Source organism: Molothrus ater, chromosome 6 (assembly GCF_012460135.2).
Source record: "Molothrus ater isolate BHLD 08-10-18 breed brown headed cowbird chromosome 6, BPBGC_Mater_1.1, whole genome shotgun sequence".
NCBI lineage: Eukaryota > Metazoa > Chordata > Aves > Passeriformes > Icteridae > Molothrus > Molothrus ater.
The window spans coordinates 30260278-30286851 of record NC_050483.2 but is presented as its reverse complement, the minus strand read 5'-3'; the positions used below and the strand labels follow the sequence as shown (position 1 = coordinate 30286851).

General features: G+C 36.3%; 1 protein-coding gene across 25 annotated transcripts in view; it reads left to right on the top strand.

The window, feature by feature from the left end:
- Positions 1-26574, top strand: part of GPHN (gephyrin) — a 269940-nt gene that overhangs the window by 127541 nt on the left and 115825 nt on the right. For 14 of the 25 annotated variants that reach the window (XM_036383545.2, XM_036383548.2, XM_036383546.2 and 11 more), the window contains exons 4-5: positions 14128-14220; positions 23597-23635. In XM_036383545.2, coding sequence (XP_036239438.1) covers positions 14128-14220; positions 23597-23635 — 132 coding nt within the window. The remainder of the gene's footprint in view (positions 1-14127; positions 14221-23596; positions 23636-26574) is intronic. The other 11 variants (XM_036383547.2, XM_036383538.2, XM_036383558.2 and 8 more) reach the window with 1 other exon arrangement.

Genomic DNA, 26574 nt, shown 5'->3' with positions numbered 1-26574 from the left:
CTGAGATTCAACAAAGGCAAGCGCAGGGTCCTGCACCTGGGCAGGAATAACCCTGTGGGCCAGCACAGACTGAGGGCTGAGCTGCTGGGAAGCAGCTCTGTGGAGAAGGGTCTGGGGGTCCTGGTGAACAGCAAACTGTCCCTGAGCCAGCAGTGTGTCCTGGTGGCCAAGAAGGACCATGGGATCCTGAGCTGCATTAGGAAGAGCGTGGCCAACACGTCAAGGAAGGGATCCTGCCCCTCTACTCTGCCCTGGTGAGCCTCGCCTGGAGTGCTGTGTCCAGTTCTGGGCTCCTCAGGACAAGAGAGAGATGGAGCTCCTGGAGCAGGTCCAGTGAAGGACTGTGAAGATGATGAGGGGACTGAAACATCCCTCTTATAAGAAAAGGCTGAGGGAGCTGGGTCTGTTCAGCCTCAAGAAAAGATGACTGAGAGGGGACCTCATCAATGTCGATCAGTCTCTGAAGAGAGGGTGTCTGAGGATGGAGCCTTAATGGGAATGGTGCCAAACATCTGGCACCCCTACCACCCAGAACAAGAGAACGTTAACCCTAAAGGCCCAGCTAATTTGTGTGTTTGCTGAGGATGGTGTGAATCTGGGTGGAAAACCACTGTGTGAGTATGTCACTTTTTGTGATTGAAAACAATCACATGCATGGAATGCTTGAGACATGTTTTGTGTGTTACAAAATTAGCAAGAGGCCCTAAGGATCAATTAGAAAGCAGTGGTTTATCTGTAAAGAAATCAAATAAAAGGGAGCTCACATGGGAGAGAGTGTAGGAAGAGAAAAACAACACCTATGGAACTAAAAACTACTGCACTGCACCAGTGTGTTTTTTCTTCGCCAACATTTTGATACCGACATTTTGATTTTTTATATTTAGATTTTTTCTTAAATTTAGATTTTTCTTTGCATTTGATCCCATAACCAACAGCCAGGCTCTTCTTGGTGGTGCCAAACAATAGGACAAGAGGCAATGGGCAGAAACTGATGCACAGGAAGTTCCACCTGAACATGAGGAAGAACTTCCTTACTGTGAGGGTGATTGAGCATTGGAAGGGATTGCCCAAAGGGGTGTTGGAGACTCCCTCCTCTGCACAAGATTCTGTCCAGGTCATTCTTGAATACCTCTGCAGCAGTCAAGAAACTCAATATGATTGCTGCAAACATTTGTAAGGAGAAAGTATTCTATGCTTCTCTCATTCTGATACTAATGATTAGTATTTCTTTTATGATTTAATTAGTAAAGTTTGGTATTTGTCTTTAGAAAAACAAGAGGTGACGAGTGATTCTGCTAAGAATCATCTTTTCCAACTCTTTTCATGTATTTCTTTAAACTTTCTTCATGTCTTAGTCAACCTTTGGGGCTTTGCTAACATTATGAGACCAGGTTGAGCTAGATCTGTTCTGTGAAGCGTTTGCTTTATTAAGCTTCTGTTTGCTCTAGATTCATCAACTTTATCAATTTAGGAAGACTTCTTACAAACTTGTCTCCAGTTTAGTTGGCTGAGAAAAATATATGTTTTATTTTTATATACGTATAGTCTTTATTATACAACAGTGACAGCATATCTTTATTTAGAGCATAAAATAATTTCCGAGAATTTAGGACCTTAGAAACAATGAGGATAAGAATACAAAGAATTTTTCAAAAGTGCTGTAAGTTGTTTGAAATTCTATATATTATTTTGCCTGAGAGATTTACAACACCATACAGGCATGGTTGAAGAACCTTAGTACCCTGGCAGATTTTAGTTTCATTTATACCAGCTGCAGAAACAGTTCAAAGGTGATTTTGAAATCTCTTTAGTATTCTGAATGCTTTTATTGCCTCCTGATTGCAAGCAATTTTGTTGTTGAAAAGAACAAAATCAAGAATAAATGAGCATTTTTAAAAAATATTCCAAAAGAGAAATGACCCAAAAGTTTCAGCTTTTAGGGAAAGAAGTCTTTCTGATATTAATTGTTCTGCATTAGTTTTCTCCTGAGTATAAAAATTGAAATCTTTGATTGCAGCGGGATTGGCTAATGCTAAGACAGCTCTGCAAGCTGAAATGGAAACAGATGATGGCTCATCAAATTCTATGGTAACAGCTTTCACCCAGTATTATGCAATAGCTATAATCCTTTGGGCCTATAAAAGAGATTCTGCATGGACTCAGTTCTGAAAATGTCTTTCCTTTCAAGAGAATGGCCTTTCCAGTTCAGTAATTCAGTCACTCTTGTAAGTTTGGTTCAGTCTTAGAAGTGTAAAAAGGTTCTTTACATTTTACTCTTTAGATGCTTACACTCACTTAGGAATAAGCAATAACTTAATCAGCAAGGCAGCCTATTATTAGTTCATTCTATTATTCTTTTATTGTGCTCTATCTTTATAGAAAAAAACAACCAGGGCACATAGGGAAAAATCTTTTTTTTTCTGTATTGATCATAGTTACTCATTTTTCATTGCCTGCAAGAGCTGTTAACATGTTTTTTGCATTAATAACTGTCAATGAATTTCAATTGATTTTTATACTTTCCTTATAGCTTTTGAGAATCATTTTCAGGGTCTTCAGTATTACTCCTACTCAACAGAAAATGGAGATGTGCAGACAATCTAATCAGATCCAGAATACTCCAGACTTCTTTCTTTAGTTGTGTATACCTTTTTCTTTCTTGTTTGTGTGTCCCTATCACAAGAATATATCAGAGCAGGATGTCCATATCTTCCTTATATTTAGAGAACTAAAAGACATTTCTTTGTTTTGAATGAGGTGGCTTCCTTACTGATGGTTTATTATTTTCTGGAAGCTAAATCTAGCATTGATGATGTTAGAGAATTAATATAGGTGATAGATAGTAATCTTTAAGTCTCCCAGCTGGTAGCAGGATCCACTACAAATATGTAGAGATGTCAGCTAGGCTGGCTTCTTTGTTGCACAAGAGCAGCATTTTTAGGATATTCTATGATTCTAATAAAAGTTACCAGGCAATATCAGAATGCTGTTCAGGATCCATACGCTGATGCTCAGAACAGTGATTTTTTTAGTGAATGGCACCATCATAGTGCACTGTGGCAGTAAGCATGGAGGTGCAAGCATGAAATTACTCCATCTATGGAGCTGTTGTGCTTGACATAAAATAATTGTTACAGATTTTCAGGATCTTCAAAATATGCTGGCACATCTTCTTAACAGCAATTTCTCTACATATTTAAATAGGCAATTGTGTTGACAATATTATCCGCCAAGGATTAATTAATCTATCATAACATCCAGAAATTAAAATGTCTTCTCTAGAGGGCAAGAGCATCTGAGTTGGTAGGGAGATATCTTTTCATTTCCATGCATTTCAGACTGGTGCTTATCTATCAATACCCTTAACTCTGCTGTGGTTAGAAAAAAGCAGTGTCTGTGTCACCACAGTCACTCCATTCTGGCTTGAACAGTATCAGTACTTGGAATTCAGGAGCTTGTAACCATCTATTATAGTCATACTGCCTTTTTTCCCCCCCACATGATCATCTGGACTAATAGACTCAGGCATTATTGAAGCTTCATTTTTCATGCAGTGAAGCATAACACTATATTTGACTATTTAAACATACAGAACATTTTGGGTAGGAAGGAGACCACAACCTTTACATATGCTACAAGATAGCAATGATTTCACCTCAGGAGCAACCTATTATCTTAGGTTAGGGCCTTATTTCTCAGTACTCGAGAATGTTACAGTTTTTGCAATGCTGCCTTTGGTTGTGCGAAAATATACTTATTGTTTTGGCATGTCATACAGATGCCTGGTTTAATAGATCCATACAGCAATTTTATTTGGATTAGACTTGTAAGATGATTCTCCTTTTATGGTGCATTGATTGTAAGTTATCACAATTGGCAAACATGAGAAATACTCAGTAAAGACAAAACTGTGGGGTTTTTGTTTTGTGATTTCACCTTGTTCTGATAGTGGGTATAATCATGGGCAGCTATGAGTATACTTCTTTTGTAGTCTTCATAGAAATTGTATTTTAGTTCTTCCCTCGCTCTTCAGTCTGTGATAATCTTGGGACTCCCAAGCCAAAACATTAATCAATCTCTAGGGCAGTCAGTTTTTGCTTCTCTCCAGAGTGATGATAATTAGTAGCAGGAAAGTATAACCTAGGCATGCATACTCTATGAGAAAATGATAGTGTCTGTATGACATGTTTGTTGCTGCTTTGATCTCAGCTCTCTGAATAGTTGTGATATGTAGTTGCTTTGATTTCTCTCTGTATTTTGGTGAGGTTACCAGGTCGCTCTGAGTACACTGATGTTCACACATTTCACAATTCACATCTTCCTAAGAGATGATCAGGATGTATTGAATTGTTCATGATTGATGACAGTTTCCCACTGTTCATGCAGTGGAAAACCACTGTATTACGGTGGTTGCTTCTCTGCTTTTGAGCTCTTTAATTCTTACTTCTGCTTACTCCTTCTGCTTGTGTCTAGGAAAGTGGTACATTTGGAAATAGTTTTCTCAGCCAGCTAGTGAAGCATATTGGTCCTAATAGCTGCTATTTTACATACTACTTATATATGGGCAGAATATCTGTTCTTCAATCATCCACGAATCCTTCTTGAAATGGTGCTGAAGATCCAGAGTAACAAGAAAATTAGTCCTTCAATACTTATTTCCAGATCTTATCCTTCTTTGATTGAATTTTATACTTTATATTTTTGATTTCATAAGGCCTTTATAATTTCTCTTCAAAGATCCAAGTTTTCTAGTTTGCTTCTTGTTGCACAGTGGGAATATCAAGTTTGGCTGACTTCGCATAATAATTGTTTAGGCGCCTTTCTGTCTCTGAGTAGACTCAAGGAATTTCATGTGGCCAAACCAAATTCTATTAGATCTCTGGATAAACTTAGTATCTATATTGTATGGTATTTAGACATGTGCTGTAAGGTCACCTGGAGTTCTCTCTTTGCTTTCACCCAGCATTGTCTTAGTCTAATAGGATCCAGGGCTGTTTCAGCCTTCAGTGGAGTGATGCTGCAGTCTTTTGTGGGAGTCCTCAGGCCTTCTCCTGGATGGGAAAAGGCAAAGGTAACTGATCAGAGTGAGTCGTTGTGGGAATGTACATGCAGACTCAAAGAAGAAAGGTTACTCATCAGTAACTGGTGTTCTTTGAGAGGTATAGTCTGCATGTACATTAGTCTCCTACCTGCTTTTCCCCTCTTTCTGAATCTCTTTCAGGTTTGGTTGTGCATTTAAGAGGAACTGCAGTGGTGGCAGTGTGTCAGTGCCTCAAGCAGGACGAGGGGAGGAGTGGGAGTGCCCCTCCCGGGACACTCCAGGGCAGACCACAAGCCCACCCACTCTTAGAATATATGTATGGACTAAGTGTCTCAAAGTACTGCAGCTGTTCATTGGTAGGTAAATTTTCTTTACTGTATTCTCACAGGTAAAGCAGTAGATTTTATTTTAAAAACCAATTTAATTCATTGACTCCATGGATGATATGCATGAACAATACATGGGGGGAAATTTATACCACAAACCGCATTACACTGAGTAGCTCCCTATCTCTCTAATGGTTTCATCTCTTGTCTTTCCCCCCATCCTAACCTTATTTAGACATTTAAATATCTTCATTCTATTCAATTTGTCATTTCCATTGAAAGCTACATGAAAACTTGAGATCATCTAAGTTGTAATATAATTTAAAAAATAAAATAATGTCATTCACAATTGTAGCTAAGTGTGTCAAGTAACATGTAAGATTGTATTTACTAATAGAAAATGAGGCTAGAAATGGAACAGGATTCTGTAAGAATCAGTTTTATTTATACTAGTGTATTGATCTTTAAAATTTCTTAGTTGCAGGAAAGCCAACATTTGAGTTTAAACATTTTTTCCGCAGCTGACCTCATGTGGTTTTTTCTTTTTAATCATAGAAGCCTTGTAGTAATTTTCTAATTCATTGCACTTCCTGCCAATTAAACAAGTAGACATGGGGTATAACCTAGCTTAAACTGGAGATGTACTTGTCCGTGCATGCAAATATTCACATGCAAATTCTGCAAATGATTATTTTCAAGTGAGTTGAAGGCTGTTACAGAAATATGATTCTGAGGCATTTGTACTGGGACTTCTCTGAGACCTGTCACTTTTGCAAATATGGTAGATGTGTTTTTACCAGTTCCTTAAGGTTGTAGCAATTAATGTTGCTGTGGCAGCTCAAAGAAATTTACAGTTGGTTTTCTATCACTTTGCCTTTTCCGTAAGATTGAGGTGTAATTTATCTGGGCTTAGTTACAGCCTGCAAACTTTGCTGAAGCTTCTGGTCTGTGGTACATGAGATACATGTGCTGTAGGTATTGGTACACATACCTAAAATATTATGAAGAGCTCTAGTTTTACAAAGTAACTGATTTGTGTGTAACATCAAGTTGCCTTTGCACATTCTGAGATGAAAACCCAAAGAATAGTTTTCTAAACAACCTTAGATGAACACTATATGTATGCAAAGGGGAAGAAAATGTGGGAAAAGCCATCTTGTTGTGCCCAATAATCTGAATTTTATGGCTCCAAAACTAAGCATGTATTCTTGTGATAACAGGTCTTTGAAGTGCTGTTTTAATTTGAGAAAATTTAAAAATGGAGAGAGAACGTTTCTGTCTATCTGTAGCTAGTAAATAGTATTAGATTCATTTATTTGGTTATATGCTTTCTTTTTCCTTTTCATTCCAGTTGCTATTTAGCTTCTACTGTTGTTAGCTTGTCTTTTCTTAAGTTTTTAATTGTTTTCAATTCTTACGAAAACCAGAATTTTTATAACTCTGTAATATTTATTTTAGTGAGTAAATATTGTATTTTAGAGAGATGCCTTTTATACATGGCAGAAATGAGACACATTGAACTTTGGTGCTTTTGCTAATACATTTTTATTAGATAAAAATGAGCACATAGGCCTACACTTATGTATATATCTGCCAAATACAGAGTCAACAGTAAAGGTCTTTTGTGACACAGACACATTGGAAAGTATCTAATTCCAAGTTCCATCTCTTCCTCCAAGCATCTGTAGAAAGCTGTTATGCCAAGTGCCCAATCCTTTCCTGTGAGTAACCTTAGCCTGGCTCTAGGAGGATCCGGTGGCACCAACATTAGATGGGAGCAGATTTTTGTACAGAAGGAAAAGGGTCTTTATGCCTTTGTGTGCATGTAGGTGCGTGGTTTGTTCTGACCTAAATCTACTTGTAGTTTTTAATGCAATTTATTAAATCATACAACAACTCACTATTTTTCTTAATTACTGTGTAGGCATACTTAGTATAGACATACTAAGACTAGTATGTCAAGGTAGGTAGGTTGCAATAAGAATCTTACCTTTGTTTTTCTGAGAGGAAATCAACTGTGTACATGGCCTCAACTGTCTTTACCTCTCTCCATCAAAATAATGAGAAATTCTTTTGCCAGTCTCAGCTCTTTAAAGTGTTGGCTCTTCCAGTCATGATGGTTTGACCAGACACTTCAGTGTTTGCACATCTCTCTGCTAGACTTTCCTTACTTGTTTGCATAGATGAACTCTGTTGATGATTGCTCTTCAAAACCTACTTTTTTTCCCCCCCTCTGTTTTAGGGCTAATTACCTTGAATAGTAGGTTTTAGAAGACATGAAGTACTTTTAAAAAAGTATGTTACAGACTGCATTGGTATGTTGAACCTTGAAATACTTGATAGCTGCAATTTACTTTAAATGGAAAATGCCTGTAATTAAATTTCCATTTAAAAAGTCAGCCATTTATAGAGTACATTTTTATTCCATTCCTCCTTTAGTTTTGCATTTCAATAAAATAGTTACATTTTTATGACATCTTTTAATACATTAGCTTAGTATTTAAAAAAACAACTGCAACATGACTGTGATGCTGAAAACTGGAAATTCACCTGTAGAATTTTTGAAAGATGACTTACTGTGTTCTGTAAAATCTCAAAATTTGAAAAGCTGTATTTAGACACAGCGAGATACATAATTGCATTTCATTCAAGTCTCTTGACTACAGTGATTACACTGAACATATTCCTAACATTTCTCTTACCTTCTGCTTTCTGCTGGTGAGGAAGGGATAAAAGGAATGGAGATAATAGAAAACAACACACATGTTTTCATGTTGCTTTAATGTTTAATTTTATGAAATTCTTAAATAATTTTGAAATTGATTTCTTGTAAAGTTGTTGCTCCACTCATGAGTATCTTCAGGCCTCCACAATTCATGGAAGCTTTTGAACAATAAGTAAAGGATTGTTAGCATAAGAAATAAAACCCTCACAAGAAGTAGGGCAAAAATATATGAAATTAATTCTAAGAATATGCTGACATTTCGAAGACCTTCCCTGCTTTTCAAATTTAATGTTGTACTCCACTCTTTGCTTCATTGCCTTTCTTTATTGGGTATTCGTGTTCTTGCATAGTCCCCAGTCTATATTTTGAAATAATGTACAGGCCATGATCCACAGAATAGAGAAGATTCAAATTCCTGAATAATACAATGAGGAACAAATGGGTTACTTCAACTTTTCATTCTTCTTTTCTCCTGCTTTGTGTGCTGTGACATGAATTTCTGACTCATGTATGTTCTTTCCTGTTGTAGAACCAGGCTTAACTTTAGTGAGCTGGGCTCTGGAGTAGTCCAAGCTACATGACTAAGTTAAGATTGTAATGAGATCTTAATGTGCTAATTCTTATATTCCTGGAACTTAGTGCTTGAAACTACATCCAGTTTTCCTAGCAAATCTGTGTCTATGCCGAATTTCTCTTCTTTGATCTGTCTTGTCATATTGTCATTCATTATAGTTTCTTCATTGTGATGATGTTAACTCATCATACATGAAATTTATCTTTTACACTCTTCAAGCTTGAGCCCAAAAAGTGTGAAAGAAAAATAGATTGATATTTATTATGGCTTTTTATAGATGAATATTTTTTTAATTTAACTTGTTTTGCTAAGGAAAGCTATCACTATTCATTTAAAAACATACTGTTCTATGTTTCTCCTTGCATTTAAAAATGTATTTTCCTAAAGTAAACAGGATTTGCTTGCAAATACAGAATTTAAATAATTTTACAAAGCTTGTAATTTTGAGGTCTGCTCTGGAGAACACAGACTTCTACATCTCTGAAGATTGTCAGTAGTTTGTCCTGGGAGCCACAGTGATCTTTTAAGTCACATGAAGTTGTTTTGAGAATACTTCTGGATAAGTATGCATGTCTGTAAACCAGCTTATACTGATTTACCTCTGTTTCAAAATCCAATGTAAATAAATGTATATTTTTTCCATAATTAAGATTCATATTTAACACTTATATTTGTTCAGCAGTTTAAATTTTTACATATTTTACTTACTGTGTGATTAGTGATGCATATAAGGTGAAATAACTTCACAATTGCACTGTGCTGGAAAAATCTAACATGGGCCAAAATGTCAAACATCTTTGTTAACTATGGAATTAAGAATTGTTTAACTAGTTTCAATACTGAATATAGAATGAAGGAATTCTGTATGGATCCTGCCCTGTTTATACTGTTTTTAGCATTTCCCTGTTCTTTCTGGATGTTTTAAATTATAGCAGTGTACATGTCGTGTTCTAGTGGCTATGGTATATGAAAATACGTATGTGTATTGAGAATTCTTTTTACAAACCTTGTATTATGAAGTAAACTATGTATCGATCAGAAAAACATATACGTGTTCATCTAAATGGTAAGCACCAGAATATTGACTTGAAGGAAGATATTCTAGTAATTTTGGAAGCATAAACTTGTGGGAGTGCTACCACACTCTCAGAGCAGTGATGGCAAAAATAGGACAATAAAAAAAAAGGCAAGAAGTGCCATAGACTGTAGCATCATAGAAAAGGAAAAGTCATCAGGACTTCAGCTTTTCTGTGTAGGCATTTAATCTGATGCACAATGACCATTTTCATGTGCTTTGTAGCGCTTTTGCTCCCGTTAAGGCTTGTAGTCTCAATGTCTGTGAAAAACCACCAGACAGTAGTGCTAGGAGGACTGGAGGAGACTTGCAGCCTGTCTCAAGTTTAAATTTCTGGCTAAGATAAGTAATCCACAAACCTTACTTATCTTTAAAGATCAGGACATTGTTTCCTCTCATTCCAGAAAGGAATCCCTATTTGTTTTTCCAGTTCACTTATGCAGAGATTAAAGGATGGAGGTATGAAATAGCCCACTTCCCTGTCTATTGTAATTGTGTATCCTGTGATCAGGTTTCTTGTGCATCGTGGTGGGGCATTATCCCACAGAAATTATGAGTGAAGAAGAGTTGCTAGAAATACAACAATACCTAATGATAATCATGAAGAGTTGCTGGACAACCCTACCAAATTAAAGCATAATGTATTTTCTCTCGCTTGAACACAGTAGATCAAGGCAGGGTGTGGTGTAGGGAAGAGTCAGAGCCCTGGAACTAGTTTTAAATACAAAATGAAAATTACCAAAATTTTATGGCTTGCTCATTGCAGCTTAGACTAATGGCAGGTTTGCATCTTGGACATGGAGATGCTTAAGTTACCTCCACAGAAGGAAATATGTCAGTGAGTGTTCAAGCTGTTCCCTGACTGAAATGTCAGGTAGCACTAGCTTAAGTATGGTGCCACCAAAATGCATCTGTACAGTTTTTGGGCTTAGTGTATCCTGATGTGGTAGTGCCTTTATGAATTTGCAAGCATGTACCTGCCAAATACATAGGGTGTCTGCACTGAGCCATACCTGTAGGCTTTTTTTCCCTGAGGTAATGCTCTTTATTGGTCTTTAAATCAATAAATTCACGTGTGAAAGACTAAGAGAAAAAATGAGGCAGGATTTTTCTGCACTGGTAAAACTAACACTGGTCATGAGACAATTCCAAGCATCATAAACAAAGTTTTTGTTGAGTAGTGTTATAATTGAAGTAGTTTCAATACCGGGCAGTGCATAGGAAGTCCAATGAGTAGTTCCAGGTTGTGGGAGAGAGGGAGCTGATAGTAGCAACAGCTCTTTGCAGCAAGAGATGGAAAGAAGTTGTTTGTTTTACCTAAGGATTTCTTACTCATTTGAATGAGGGAAATTTAAATGTATTTGAGAGAGAAAATATGAGAAATTAGGTAAAGAGGACAGGGAACTAGATCTAATCTAAAGCTTAAGGAGACAACTTGGCCTGACATTTTACTTCTGTGCATCAGAAAGACATAATTAATATAATTATTTTAGGACTTCAGTGAAATCTGAAATGGTTGTGTCCTTTTGAAATAAAATTATTTGTGGAGGAACTGTCTGTAATGACTTCATTTCTGTTACACCTTGACCCTGGAAAATAACTGATAAAGCCTAATTTAGGATACTAATTTTTAAAAGTATTAAGCTATTTATTGATTGGGGTTTTTTCCCCCGCGGAGTTCTGTAGCTTAGTTCTGGCTTTTTAAAACTTGGTGGTAATTTTACTGGACTGTTTTCAGAGCCAGCTACTGTATTTTGTATCCATCAGCATCATTCCAATGGCTTGAATGAAATAATAGTGCTTTACATAATCTGTTGACCTAGCCATTTTCTCTCGAAAGCTTATCATCAGTGAAACAACAGAAGAGGAGAAATATGCATAAAAAATATTAAATTAAATTTTCTTTGGTTGAAATGTTATATAATAATTTTGCTTGTATAGCATCAGTAAAGCCAAATATCAGGTCACTTGCCTAGAGAAATCTTTATTTGAAGACAGAGAAAATTCATTTCCCTGCAAAGCCAGTACAGAATCTACCTGTTCTGAGTCCACAATTTGTTCATAATAGATGAGCGTGGGGGCTTCCTTTTTTAGATTCTTTCACCGCAATGAGACTATTTCATGGGACACAGTTGTTTTGGGTTAGAGAGAAAATAAATAAGCTGAATATAAGCCTTGGCTATTTTTCCATGGTTTTAAAATATCTAAGTGATGAATTTGCACTTCTAAAGTACAGTGAAACCCAAACTCACTGCCTTGTGGTTAAAGGTCTTCTATTTGAAAGCTTGAAAGTTTCTTTACTATAACTAGAACTTAATTGAGAATTCTATCTAGGAGTCTGCCTAGGTACACTGATGCAGTAGCAGGAATAGGCACTTAATTATTGCTTGATTTAATTGAAGAGTTAGGATGCTAATTTCTTTAGTTTTTTGTAGGATATCACATGACTTTTTCTCCCCTCATTAATGGAAGTATTACTGAACTGTAGCAAAATGAGAACAGAGGAAGGATCTATTTTCTTGTTAAAAGAAATTTGAGAGGTTTTATTTTATCCAAAGCTAAATTATGCTTTAAAAAAACCAAACCAAATGCCGAAAACCTATCCATCCTGTTTTCTATAGGAAGATTTTTCCCTGACCATATTAATTTTTAAAATAATTGCAATATTAAGGTCTAACTTTGCCAAAAACTGAGCTTCTCCAAACTGTTCTCTGAAATGTGTACCTGTTTAAGTCAAGACAAATATATTTCTAGATGATAGAGATGCCACCTATTTGAAAGAAATTTCCTAATGTGTAACTGTGTTATTGAAGCAAAAAATTTTAAGACCTAAAATCCTTTTACTACCATAATTCACATTTTTTTCAAAATGTAACACAAGAGCTATAGTTACTAGTTCTTTTATTTATGTACAACTTTGAGGCATTATCCTTGTTCCTTTCTCAAGCTTATTTGAAATGTTCATATAACAAACTTCTGGGATGTTCACTTACAACCCAGTGAATTAGAGAGTTATTCTCCAAAGGGGTAGAGTAAAAAGATTAATATGATTTTAATAAAGACAAGAGAGAATACAAAAGAGGAAGTGGAAGTAATGAGTAAAGAAAGGAGAAATAAAGACAGAACCTTTGGTTTTGCCACTTCTTCAAGTAATCCTTGGATGTATTGGTGTGGTGGGGCTTGCAGTAAGACATAGGTTTATTCTAGCTGTAATTTTTAAGTGTCTGTATATGATCCTTCTGTTAAATGGGAGTTGCATAGGAGTACTAGGCCTGCAAAAATACAGCTGAGGATTACCTAAATTGGTTGTACTTTTTCAATTGTTCCAGAGATTTTATTTTAAGCTTTTTAAACCAGTGTATTTCTCAGAGCTAATTTTGTGATAAATAATAAGCTTTAAGCCAACAATCTCCAAAACTTTTCCTTCCTTCCCAGTGTAATGCTCCCAAAACTTAAATTTGTCCTTAACATTTTCAAATAATGTTGTTTCTTTGCTAGAATATGGATAACTGTCTCAATAATAGATATGATCTCTGTAGATGATACTTTACTGTGTAATGAGTGTACTTAAGGTAAGACAGTGAATTTTGCACTCCAGGCAGACATGCTCCTGCTGTGCTGGCCCACAGTTGAATATGAAGGATAAGTGAGATAATCACATTGAGATTAAATAAGTCTTCTGCTTATGTCAAATTTTTGTCATAGTTTGAAAACTAGTTTAAAAAGTCATTTTGTAAATTAATATATCAATCAAATTAAACACTTCTCTAGTATCATGAGTTTTCCAGAATTGTAAGTCATTGAATTTAAATGACAGATTTCTCAGTCCAGCTTTGGAATGGGTATACACACTCCTGTTATTAGGGGAATGTAGGAAAGATGATTGTAGATCATCACCTGCTGCATCAAGTGCATTATTGAATCTTTTGGTAGTTAGGCTTACAGATCCATGGTTCTTGGTTTTTTCAGGCTATCAAAAAGTGCAGCATGTAAACCAAAGTTACTATTACAAGAATCAATTATGTAATGCAAATTAAATTTACATACTCTATTAGTTTGATAATGTATTGAAGAATATTATATTTATATATCAAAATAAACAATGGTAGAAATTAATAACTGTGAATTCTTGTTTTCCAATTCAGGTCAAGAGATAGAGAACTGAATTTCAGTTTCCATATGCAAAATAATATTATGTAGATACTTGCATTATTCTGTCTTATCTTGGTTATAAATACTGGTTTAAAATCTTTGTATAAAAAGCCATGAATGGTTTATAATTCCCCATATTGTGTGTGTCTCGGTTTTAAGACATTTCAAGTCTTCAGGTATTATCTGATATAACCATTTCTTGCTGGATCTGACAGGATTCATGTTCTCTTTCAGGAGACGCTGATAGATTGGTGTGATGAAAAGGAACTCAATTTGATTTTAACAACGGGAGGAACAGGGTTTGCACCGCGAGATGTTACTCCAGAGGTGAGATAGTCCTGGAATAGAAAAATCTGCCCTTTGGTGCAAAAATGCATGAGTCTGGAGGAGGGGAGGGTTATTTTTTTTTTTATTTTCTCTGTAACTTTACTTTGCAGTATCTGTGGATAGGTCAAGTGCTACACAACTTGGAATCAGAAAAAAGTAATAGAAAATATAGCACAAGAGAATTACTCTGACCTTGGGTTTTGACCCAAAACAATTTTCAAACTATAATATGGTACAGTTTAATGGTTTTCCAGTCCCCTCACAAAACAAAATTCTAATGGCTTTGTGGCGTCATTTTCTTTAGTACTGCAGTACAACACTGCTAAGCAAAATTGTGTGTGGCTTTTGTTGTGTCTTGTGCAAGGAGAGTGGCATAAGAGAGATGGATCTGCTTGTCAGAAAAATCTAAACAGACACAGAGGCGGAGGTAATGCGCCAGTAAATGTTGCTCAGGAAATTTGCCTACATTACACTTACATGAAGCTAAAGTAAGGGGGGAAAAATGAGAAGCTTAACCTAATGACCTTATGGCCATGAGTTGTCATGTGAAATGACTGTGTGATTGTTCTTGTAGTATTTTGTTATTTATGATTCTAAATTAGATTAACATGAACTTTTAAAATCACATCTTTCATTTGGTGTAATTTTGTTCACTAAAGGGCAGAACTAAGATTGAGTGAGTTGTGTTTATTTGCACAATTAAACATACCTAGATTTCTTTTAAGTACTCATGTATGTTTTCGATTTCTTAGACCCTCCAGTTGATTTGAGTTCTTTATAGCATATATACAATGCTTTTCACTTACAAGTGTGTTTTGTCACATGCCTGAAGTTCAAATTTTTTTTCCATTAGGAATCTAAAAACATTTTTTAATTTATTGCATAACATTTGTGTAACTGGAGAAACATGTAAACGAAATGCTCCTGTTCATTACTTCTGATGGAAATAGAAACCTTGAGTAACTAGAGTAACTAAAACCTGGGGGGGCAGTCTGTGTATCAGGAAATGGGAACAGTGTTAAGATGAACACAGTGTGGTACATAGTGAAAATTAGTTTGCAGATTATTCCCTTTGCTAAAGGCACCACAAGTGAAAAGTGAGTTGGTTAAATTTGTCTCTTGCTTGCAAACTAGCATAATGCTTTTGAAGGTTGTGTAACCAGGACTGTGTAGAAGGAGGGATGAATTTCTGCTTCAGTTTTCCTTTGTGCGGGGTCAAGCCTAGGCAGCAGTGCCAGACGAAGCATTGTAGCCAGTGCAGAAAATTAGCTACAGATTCTCAAGCAGCATATGGCACAAAAAATAAACAAATGAGAACTCTATGCACAAACACCTAGTATTTTCTTCACTCTGCATTGCTGTTATTCATACTAATTAACACAGGAATGTTTTTTCATCAGTTTTGCTGAGTAAGCCATTCTGATAGTTATCTGAGTTGTTACTGTCTCTGTATAATAAAAACACATTGATATAAAAATCATTAATAACTTGTACTGAAGAAAATCTGCATTGTTTTTCACTTTGTTAAATTGGATTAAGTCTAATCTCAGTGGAGATATAGAATCCCAGGTTATTAAAAAACTGTGATGACAAACATCGTTCCTATGATAGGATTCATTACATCATTCAGTCAAACAAATTATTTTAAGGGAGGAAACTTAGTTTGCCAGTATGTGTCATACCAAAAACATACTAAGAAGCCTAAGTTTTGTCCCCATATTTTATGTCTTTTGGGTCAATGAGAAAACCAAAAATGGAAAATTCATTATGTCAACATGAAATGTGCAATAACAAGCCTTTAGGAAGACTTGCATTTATGTAGAAATTGGTTTTCAACCTTTGTTTGTATGGTGCTGGTTCAGCACGCTCTCATCACTGAGCTGACAATGAAAGGATGTGCTCATGGTATTGTGCTATAGAGATGTCACCTTTAAGATGTCAATTTAAAACTTTTACGAATTGAATTTGATACTGGAAAATGTTTTAATATTTTTCCTTAGAATAGAGACAGTAGTCTGTTGAATCATACTTCCACTGGTATGTTTCAGTCCTGCTTCTCCTTAATTCCCTGTACTTTGGATTAGAAAGCAGGTTTCTCTGTTTCTTTTCTATAGATATATAATTGTACGTACAAAATAAAGGTAGTTCCCAATAATAATGTAACCAAAGACTTAATGTTAATTGACTTTTGTAATTATTGATAAAAATGAAACTAAGTGCCTAGCATAATGTAGCTAAAATGGCTTCTTGTTATCTCAGAAATATGTAATTAAGCATCCCAAAAAATTGGTAGTTTCCCCGCTCACTTTGTCTTTTGAACACTGTATCAGAACCATTCCAGGTTGTTTCAGTCCTGTGTAGTAAAAATTTTTCTTGTAATGGAATAGAAGATTTTAGGAATATTCACCATATCTGATTTTCCTTGCCTGTCTCTGATCCATAAATTTATAGCCTCAGTCTAGTTGCTGTGTGGAGAGGAGCTTTTGAAATAGTTCCTACGATTCACATTTTGAGGGGCGAAGGTCAGTTTGCTTAAGCAGTGTGAATATCCTTCACTTTCTTGATTGCACAAGTAGAAGTGATGAAATGCATGTGATATTTAAAAAACCAAATTCACTCAATGGATGGCTGAATTTGAAAGTTAGTGTGTTATAGGCATTACTAGTGAATGCTGGAATTCTTAACTGTTACGGTAGCTGGTTGTAGTTTGCATTTGTACTAAAGCTGAAGTATAAGCCTAATTTTGTACATACACTTTTTTTTTACAAGGTAATTTTGCATCTAATTTATGGGAATAGTCCTTTAATCTCTGCTGGAGTTTGCTCATACAGTCTGCTTGTCGATATTAAAAGTGTTTGTGCTGGACAGAGATCCAAGTATGGCCTGAGTTTATTTAGGGAACTTTCATTTTGTATTTCCGTATGCAAACATTTATTTCTTGGAACTACAGTACTTCAGTGGCAGTTCTTACAGAATGTTGGTAACAGTATACATTAACTTTTGTGAAAAAAATTAAGTAATTTTGCAGCATTTTTATCAATCACTAGGAACCCTTCTGCAATATTAATGTACTTTCTCTGTTGCTGTTGCTCAGTACAAAGGGAAAGAAAAAATCTCATGTATATGGGTGCTCTGCTCAGTTTTCTGTCTTCTATATTTTTACATTTATTCTTTTGCAAAATTGTACATTCAAGAAATTCACTTGTCTGTCTGCTAACAGTCTTCTAGCTCTTGTCCTATCCTTTGTCTCTAGTATGATTCTGTGCGAGTCTTGTTTGCCCATCTATGAGACTGATTTTATGTACTTAGATAATAGCAGTGGAAATCAATGTATTGTCCTCAGCTGATGACAGACATTCTTGAACTGTGTCACAGTGTGTATTCACAAGTAGTTCATCCACACTGCAGGTAATTTTGAGCCCTAAGATTTTAAGATAATACTTTATAAAAAACACAGAAGAGCTGTTTTCCAGCATGTAACACTGGACAGATGTTTCCTTACAGTCATTTTGAGTGTTCTGGAAAATTTGTGAATCTTCTTTCAGTTCTTGTTGTTTATATTCTTCAATATTTATGGACTGGTTTAAAATGTTTTTAGACACATACTTGTTTTCATTTAGTCTGAAAATATATGCGTGCTTATTTATTCTTTCATCAGAGTTCTGTAAGAACTCATGAAAAGAAATCATTGTTGTCTGGAACTCCCTTCTATTTGTCAATGTTTCTGAAAAATCATGCTCAGGATGAACAAATACTCCAAACATACCACAGAGAAGCCATGTTTGGATAGAAGAAAGTCTCAATTCTTCTGCAGTATGTCTTTTTATATTCAGTTCAAAATTGCACCAGCATTTTTATAATTATTGCCAAATGCAAATTTTCTATCATTTGACTCTTCCCCATTATCTAAGGTATCTCTCATGGATTTTTTCCTCAAATTACATTTTACTTCTGCAGACTATTTTAATATCTATACTCTTCCATTCCTCCGTCTCAAGTAATGTTGGAAACCCTCTTGATCTCTATTATTTTCAGTTTTTATGTGGTTTTTTTTCTCTTTGTTCACTTCCACTTTAACTTTGTTAATGAAATGAGGTGCTTAAGACACAATGGGATAGTCATGTTGTATCCATACTCTCACAGCAACACATTCCATCTAAGTAACCCAAATCCGCTGAGACTTAAACTTTTCAAATAACATTTTCCATTCAATAGGCAGCAACTTAAACTAGAAATAATACATAGGAGGTTTTTGTTCTCCCTGGTTCAAAAACTGCCTTTCCAGAGCACCAGGATTTCTAGTATTTTTTTATTGTGGATATAGGACTACTTCTGTTCTTCCTCAGCAATATTTTATTACTGGCACTGGACCAAAAGAAAATAATTTCTATTTTACAAACTGTCACTTCAGGATGGCTCCATAGTGTGGAGGAATGAAGCCTTCATCTCACATGGGACATAAGTAATTTTATGGTAGGAATAATATCAAATTGTACAACCTCTAATAACCCAGGCTAATGTTTCAGTTTTTCACCCTTCAGTATTCCAGGTACCCTCCAATTTAATAGCTATTTTAAGAAAATATTTCCGTAGTCTCTTTTAAAACTGTAGCTTTTTATATCTCTTAATAGAGGTCTTGCTCTGAGTTAAGTTTGATTTCTGCAGTGAGCTATTGTATAACAACATGTGCAGTGTATGGATGACATCTGACCTTTTGAGGCCTTCATAGTTCTTAGGAAATTGTTTCCAGCCCAGCTTGCTCCTGGAGGGTTGACATTACGAAACCTTGCTCCGTGCATCTTATCAAACAGAGGTGCTTACATGGAGCAGATTGCTCTGTGACAGACCCTTCCAAATTCTCTGCTACTCTTTTGGAAATTTATCAGCAACTCTGTAAAGTACCATCCCCTTTTTCTTAGTCCTCCAGGCAGTTCCTAGCTTATATGATTAGGTCTTTAGCTAGTCTGCTTTTATTTTTCAATAAAATTTATTATTTGATATGCCGTATTTGGTGTTATAAAATTCAAATATATTTATGTGCCATAGTGCTTCAGTTTAAAATTATATGTTTAGATTTTTAATCTTTCTTGGAATGTATGTGATTATAGCAGAATTTATATGTTTAGTTGCAGAACCGTTTTCCCTAAACATCTATTACCAGTTTCTTTGAGAAGCAGCAGTATACAAATTATTTGCACCACATAGCACACTGTCAGTTTACAGAAGTACATGTGTCTTGAGAAATTCCACTCTGATTTAGCTGACTTACAAAGGGCTGAAGAGAGCTCCTCTCTCCTCTCCCCTCTCCTTCCCTCTCCGTTACTCAGGGAAACTTGGTAGCACACCCTCATCACTGAAGGGCTTGGTTGTGCTATCATCAACTGCAGTCTCTGCATGGAAACACCTGCGAGCTGCTCAGACTCCTTTAGTGAGAAATGTGAGGGGCAAGAAAGGCAGATTCCATTTCAGCTACATTACTCAGCTATCAGGGGTCATCAAAAAAAAAAAGACCATAAAAAAAGACAGATAATACTTGTCTGTATATGGGATTGATGTGTCTAAAATGCAAAGCTGCATATTTTTATTGACATTCCTTTTAAAAAGTTGCAACTGTCACCGTGGATATAGAAAAAGGTAAAAAAAAAAGATGGTAGAAATATGAAGGTAAAAAGAGAGATGCTTTCTGTGAGACTTGCACAACTCAGTCTGTTTAGTTTATCATGAAGAACACTGATAAACAACTTTGGTTTTGCCTGTACTTTCTTTGGGAAATGGTGTACAATACTAAAGGCTTTGTAAGGTACCAAAGGCTTTCTTTACCTACTAAAGAGAATTGTAAAAATAGCTGATAATAGAAATCTTGAGCCAGAAAAATCTAAAAAAATCCTCATAATGAAAGGCTTTATGTGTTTGGGTTAGGGTTTGTTGGTTTAAGAGATTAATCACACAAGCAAATTCCTAAAGAGCTGCATTCTTCATTTTAATTCTGTCAAATCAAAAGAGTTGGCTAGTGGGAGAAATGTCTTATTAAACTCAAGTTATCTTGTACTTCTTGTAGAAATCATGGATGATGTTAAAGGAGTTGTCCTGCCTTATGTTCTGTATATGTTAGATGAGAAGATAGTTTGAATCAAATGGATCCTGAAATTAATAATGAAACTACTTTATTTCCTGAATTCAAAAGGAATTAATGAACTGCTTTTGTCTCTTTTTTGAAAATGTGAAACCCTGTTAATATTGGCTGAAAATGCTGGGGCAAATATCTTTTTAATTACTTAATTAATGTATTAACCTTCTGTGTAAAGTTGTCTGACTGTCAAATGATAAAGATAATGCTAATAGAATTCCATTAAGCCTTTGCTTATTTTTGCTCATTTGAGGATCAGATTTTATTTGCCTTTTTTAAGGTGTCCTTAATACTTTTGAATAGCAAATAGAGGCTGTGTTTTTTGACTTTCAAACATGTAGGAAATATTTGCAAGCTCTGCTGAAAAGACCAGTAAAACAGTAGTAAGGAGTTTGAATGTTTCATAAAATGAGAAACAAAGCCATAGAAATGAGCCTGGAAATCTCAACTTATTTTTTAATTTTGAAATTAAAGGGTTTTTTCCAAGGTAATTTAGGAATGGCAGTTGGAAGAAGGCTGGCATGTCCTGAGAGTGGGCAAATGGTTCCTGCATGAGCAAGCCCAGCACTTTCAAAAGTACACCCAGATGAACAATATGATTATGGTGTGCTTTTTGCATGGGGTAAAGAGAAGGGTTTTCCTCCTCTTGGTTTTACTGATGCCTGTTAGCTGTGTTTTCACTGTAGAGCCCACAGCTCATGTAGACGTTTCTCTACTAGTTTAAATAAACTGGCTTGTCTCCTATTAGCAGTGTAGCCATAACAGTGAATGTATCTTGCAGTCCTTTCTGTAACTAGGGAAGAAAAATAGGCCTGCCAGACTTCTGCATAATGAAATTTTCAAATTGGAACTTTTGGAATTTTTTTTCCTCTTAGGCATTTTTAAAAATAGTTTCCATTAAAGCATGGCTTTGGAGAAGATAATAGGAAACTGAACAAAATTAAACATCAAGTTCAAGCAAAATAATCCTGAAAATAGTGTCAGGCCTGAAACTTTTGTCCTTAAAGTGTGATTTTTTTTCTGGTCATGGTCTATTACAAAGAGTTTAGTTAAAGCTAAATACAGGGAAAATTAACAAAAAAATAATGTGGACATGTTAGGAAGTCTTCCCTGTGGAGGCAGCTTCAAGACATAATAACTAGATGGCAAATACCAGTTTGGATTTAAGATGTATGAAAAATTGAATGAGTTAGTCCTTTTGACATTAGCACACCAGAATAGCAAAATGACTCATTATTAAAATAGTTGATCATTAAAACTAATACTTATTAAAGAATAGAGAATTTCTCATTTACTTCTTCCCTGCTGTGTAGGAGCTTTTCCAACCACTAAGTGGAAAGAAACTAAAAGAGTCTTGGAAAGCAGCTGCCTTCAGGAGTTATTCTTAGGATTATAACTAGTTCTTCTCCTGCTTCTGCTAATTGCTACCACATGGAGCAGTGAAGCTTTAGCAAAATGTTGACTCAGTATAAGTACCAAAATAGAAAACAAAATGACTATTGTCACACTTAGGCATGGAAGTCTTATCAGTTATGGACAATAATTACTTTCTAACTTTTATTTACACTATATTTTAGTTTCTTGTCCCTTCATGCATGTATTCTTTTCTTAGTTACTCTTTCATCAGAATACCTAAATAGTGAGGTGCATAACCTACTGTTATTTATTGTTGACATTTAAACTGTTACTGGATTTTTAAAGTCCATATTTTCCTCCACAAATAAGCATTTTCTTATGGTACACTGAGATCAGTTTGTCATAGTTCATTTTCATTAAGCTTGAAAGATGTGCCTTCAGAGAGAAGGTGATGGCAATTTTGTTCTTGATGTGATGCAGCTAATTGTAGTTCCTGCTGGCCACAAAATCACAGGATTTTATAAAACTGCCTATGTGTGCCCTTACCTTGTACTCTGGTATCTCTGGTTCAGGCAGTATTTGCAGTTCCTGGCTGGTTAATGCCATTACTAATCATATGATGGAAGTCTCTTGGTCTTCTCTGCCTAAATTATTTGCCATTTTCTTCTAAGTCCAAATAGTAGTTTTCAATATGGGAAAGTTTGGGTATGGAAAAAATTCCTATTCTATGATCTAAATTTGAAGTTCTATTAACCTCTGTTATTCTTGTGCCGTGCTCTGCTAGGAGAAGAATGAGTGGTTGATACCCAGAGATCAGTATAAATAAAGTTCCATCAGCTTAGCCTATCACTACTGTATTCTTTAAAAACTTTGTTGCATATGAGTGCATGGCAAGTTCATACAGATTGTCTCTGCAACCTTTCCAAATCCTGATTCAGCAATGGCACAAAAAAGCTCATGCTTCCTTTCTATTATCTAAAGTCCTCTTCAGTTTGAAGAGGGAAGGGTTGGCTTCTTGTTTCATATTACTGCCTTGTCAAAGTGAAGTGCAGGTTTTCAGTGCTGGCAATAAAAAGTTAATGTGCAGCCAGAAAAATGCACACAAAATGTGGACTTCTAAGTAGACAGAGATAGTGAGGTTTGATTCTTAGTTGATTCTTTTAGTTTCTAGGAAGAATACTGAATAAAAAGTCTCATTATTTAAATGACAGGTGAGTTAAATTTCTGAACTTTATTAGTGCTGGGATTTTCTCATCTCTTACATTTCAGAGTTCATTGCATGTGTTTGAAATAAAACAGCAGCTAAGATTTCTGAAACAGTTTCATTTGTTTAAAAAATCAACCATGTTAAATAGCAAAATGCTTAAGTTAAAGACAAGAGAATATTCAGGGTAACAAATAGGTGCTGATAAGTTTGATACTTAGAAGAGGGTTGCCCCACAAGATTCATAAGACTAATTAGAGGCACAGAGTGTGGGTGTGTCCAAGCATAATTCAAACACCAACCTGCACTAATGAGTAACAGTTAATGATGACTTCCGTTTATCTCACAAATGGCCAGCAGTGGCTCATGGGTACTCCTGTGCAACTTCACAAGCCATTTTGCAGTGGATGTGGGAATGAGCTCACAAGACCAACCCCTTTCCACTCTTATACTAGAGGTGCTAGAGGTAAGTGTGGTTTTGGGGATCAAGGGTGGGAGGTCATGAGATGAAAGTGATGTGGGCTTCTTAAATTTTTCACAAACCTCCATAAAGGCATGTATCTGGGGATGGGCAAAGATTCAGATGAATTCTTATTTTTTGCCCAAAGAGATTACCCAGTCCTAAACTGACATGCTTTCCTTGAACTGGGAGTCAGAAATCCCTTTTCTCTTCTGTTTTTCTGCTGCAGAAATTCCCAACATTCCCATTATGTGGGCTCCAGAGAGGGGTAAGCAACATCTTCAATCCCACCCAATCATTTCCAAAGTAATTCTTTGCTAGTATTTTTTTGCTTTTTAAATCATCATCAGAAACAGTTTTTAGACACATTTTTCCCATTTGTTTGATTTTCTTGTGGATTCTCATATTTTTGTTTTATAGGAAGGTCCCATGGCCTCCCCAAGTGCTAGGGTCAGACTCATTTGCTGTTTCCATTTGTGTGCTATTCTCCTGTGGATTTTCATGGTTCACTCTGATCAATGATATTACCAAAGGGTGAGCATCTAGACTCTTGGGACTGTTTTACTCATGGTATCCTGAGTTGCTGAAAAAGCACTGCCACCCTACTGCCCTGTGAGTCATTTGGCAGGCTTATGTTTTGCTCTTGCCAACAGTTGCATCTGATTGTTGGTGGGCTTTGGTCTTTTTCTGCCTTGTCTGGGGACTGCCTGGCATTCACTGCTGTCTTATATTCTCTCTACCTGCTGGCTGTGTGGCATTGTCCTGCAGAAATCTTGGCCCTTTGCCTGACTGTCTGGCATTGCCTCTTGAGCAGCTAATTGCTTGACAGTGACTACCTACAGCCCTGTCCATCTGTTGACCGGCACATGTCGCCTCCTCATTGTCCTTTCAGTCGGATTGTACATGGGCGTTGGCTTCCTGCTGCCCTGTCTCCTGCTCCAAGTGCCTGGCATTGCCTTCCTGCTGAGTGCATCTGCTGACTTTGTGGAATTGCTCTTCTGCTGCTTGGCACCTGCTGAATGTTTGGTACTGCTTTAGCAACTTGCTGAATGTTTGGCATTTTCCTCATGCCTTTTCACCTGATCCTTGAATATAGTGTCCCCTTGCTGCTCCTTGAGTCTGCTTACTCACTGATACTTGCTCTTTTACTGTCCTGTCCACTTGCTTTATGCCTGGCATTTCTATCATATTGTCCTATCCATCTGCCTAGATTTTATTTCTAAATTTGCACCAGTCTGAAAAGGTTAAGAAGAATTGTAAGGAATGGGGAAAAAACTATTGTCTGGCTCCTTCATGGTCTGATTCAGTTTAACACACCAGCCAAAAACTGATCTCAGTACCAGCATTCAGCTTTTTCATAGAACTACTCAAAAACCCTTTCCCATCTTATAAAAAAGAAACGAAACCCAAACCAAACTGAATTGTATTTAGTCTTTGCTTCCATCACTTTATTTAAGAGGTATATGACTAAGTTGTACTGTATTAAGTATTAAATTCAATAGTAATTAAGTACTATAACCCTAATATTACCTAAGGTACCTCAGAATCCATGGAAGGTAGGTAATAACAGGAGGGAAAAACAATCTTTTGCTCAGGCTCAGAAAGATTAAGGTTTGAATGTAGAACTGTGTTCATGAAACACAGTGGATCAAAGAAGCTGAATAAATTTTACAGGTCTCTTTATTTAAAACAGAGGGCTGCAGCTAATCTAAATGAACCACTGGATCAGTACAGTGTTGCCAAACTGAAATGTGTCCTAATTGCTGCTTCCTACTCTTTCTGTACTGGGAGAATGGTCAATTGCTAGTTTACAGAAACCTTTTGTCACTCAGATTAAGAGCAAGGACTTGACTACATCTGTAAGGTCCATAGTAAGGGAATAAATCATTCATGTTCACATCTTAGAATAAGAAGCAGGATTTCCTGCTCTTCTTTTAATTCAACTCATTTGACCTCTTTTCCTAGCTCTTCCGCAGTTTTTAGTTTATTACAAGTGTTGTTGCATTTGTGGTTTTGAAACTAGTAGCAACTAGGACTTGGAGAAAATATTGTCATTATGAATCCTGTCATAATTTCATAGTAAATTCTTACTATATTTAAATAAATTGTATGTAATGTTCTTTTAACCTTAGCTTTTAATTTCTTCAGAGATATTATTACTGCTTTTGCTATCTTCAAAGGTACCTTAAATATGTGAAATTATGTCTAAGTGATGCCTTGTGAAGGCTGACCTAGACCAGAGGCTAGACAGAGTTAGAATAAAGTAGGGATTTATTAAAAGGCCTCAATGGATACACCTTGGGCAGCACAAGAGCCCAGCCAGGGCTACACCTGAGATGAACCAAAATGGTCACAAAATGGACAACCGGTCACAAGGTCTCTCACTTTTATAAGTTCTGGTCCATTTGCATATTAGAGTTAATTGTCCAATTACAGCTTTAGGTTATAAAGTCCTGTCCTTCTTGTTTTTCTCTCTTCAGTCCACTGTTGTTTATGCTCTTGGGCCTGAGATTTGGATCATGTGTCCTTAGTCCCCAGGTAGAGAAGGAATTGCTTCGTCTACCTACACTGTGAAAAGAGCTTACTTAATCTGAAGCTCAAAACTACACACTAAAGCAGCAGAGAATCCAAAAAATATAAAAGCTAAAACCTGAGGCATCATAAGCAGAGAGGCAGGGCAGCATCCCTTGAATCAGTAGCAGCTTTCCCCAGTGTGGGACCAGCTGTGGAATCAGATAAAGACACTGTGAGAGAGCACCTTGTTCCCATGCCCCCAGTGCCAGCTTGCTGCTGTGGAGGATGGCTCCCAGGACAGTTGGGAATGCTCAGAGGAAGAGCTAGTAGGACCCTTCTCCCAGTTTTCACATTAATGCCTAGAAACCAGTTAACTTGTGTTCTGCTCCAAGGAGCTGGAGGATGTGAATGTCCACCTATATTTTAGTCCTTTGCTGTCTGCTGGGCTCTCCTGTTCTCTCTTGTCTCAGCCTTTCCAACCTTCCCTTGCTTTTCCAAGAATATTTTTTGCACAACTTCATAAACTCTTAAAGATGGTAGGCTGTCAGTCTCTCACTTCCCACCAGCTTCATGTTGTTGAAGGGTGTGGTGACAAGAACAGGTCTCAATGGCAAATCTCTTTCTCCAAACCTTACCTCCCAGTATTACATCGATGCTTCCCTAGGCTGTTGTTTGAGAAGCATAGCAGGGGCT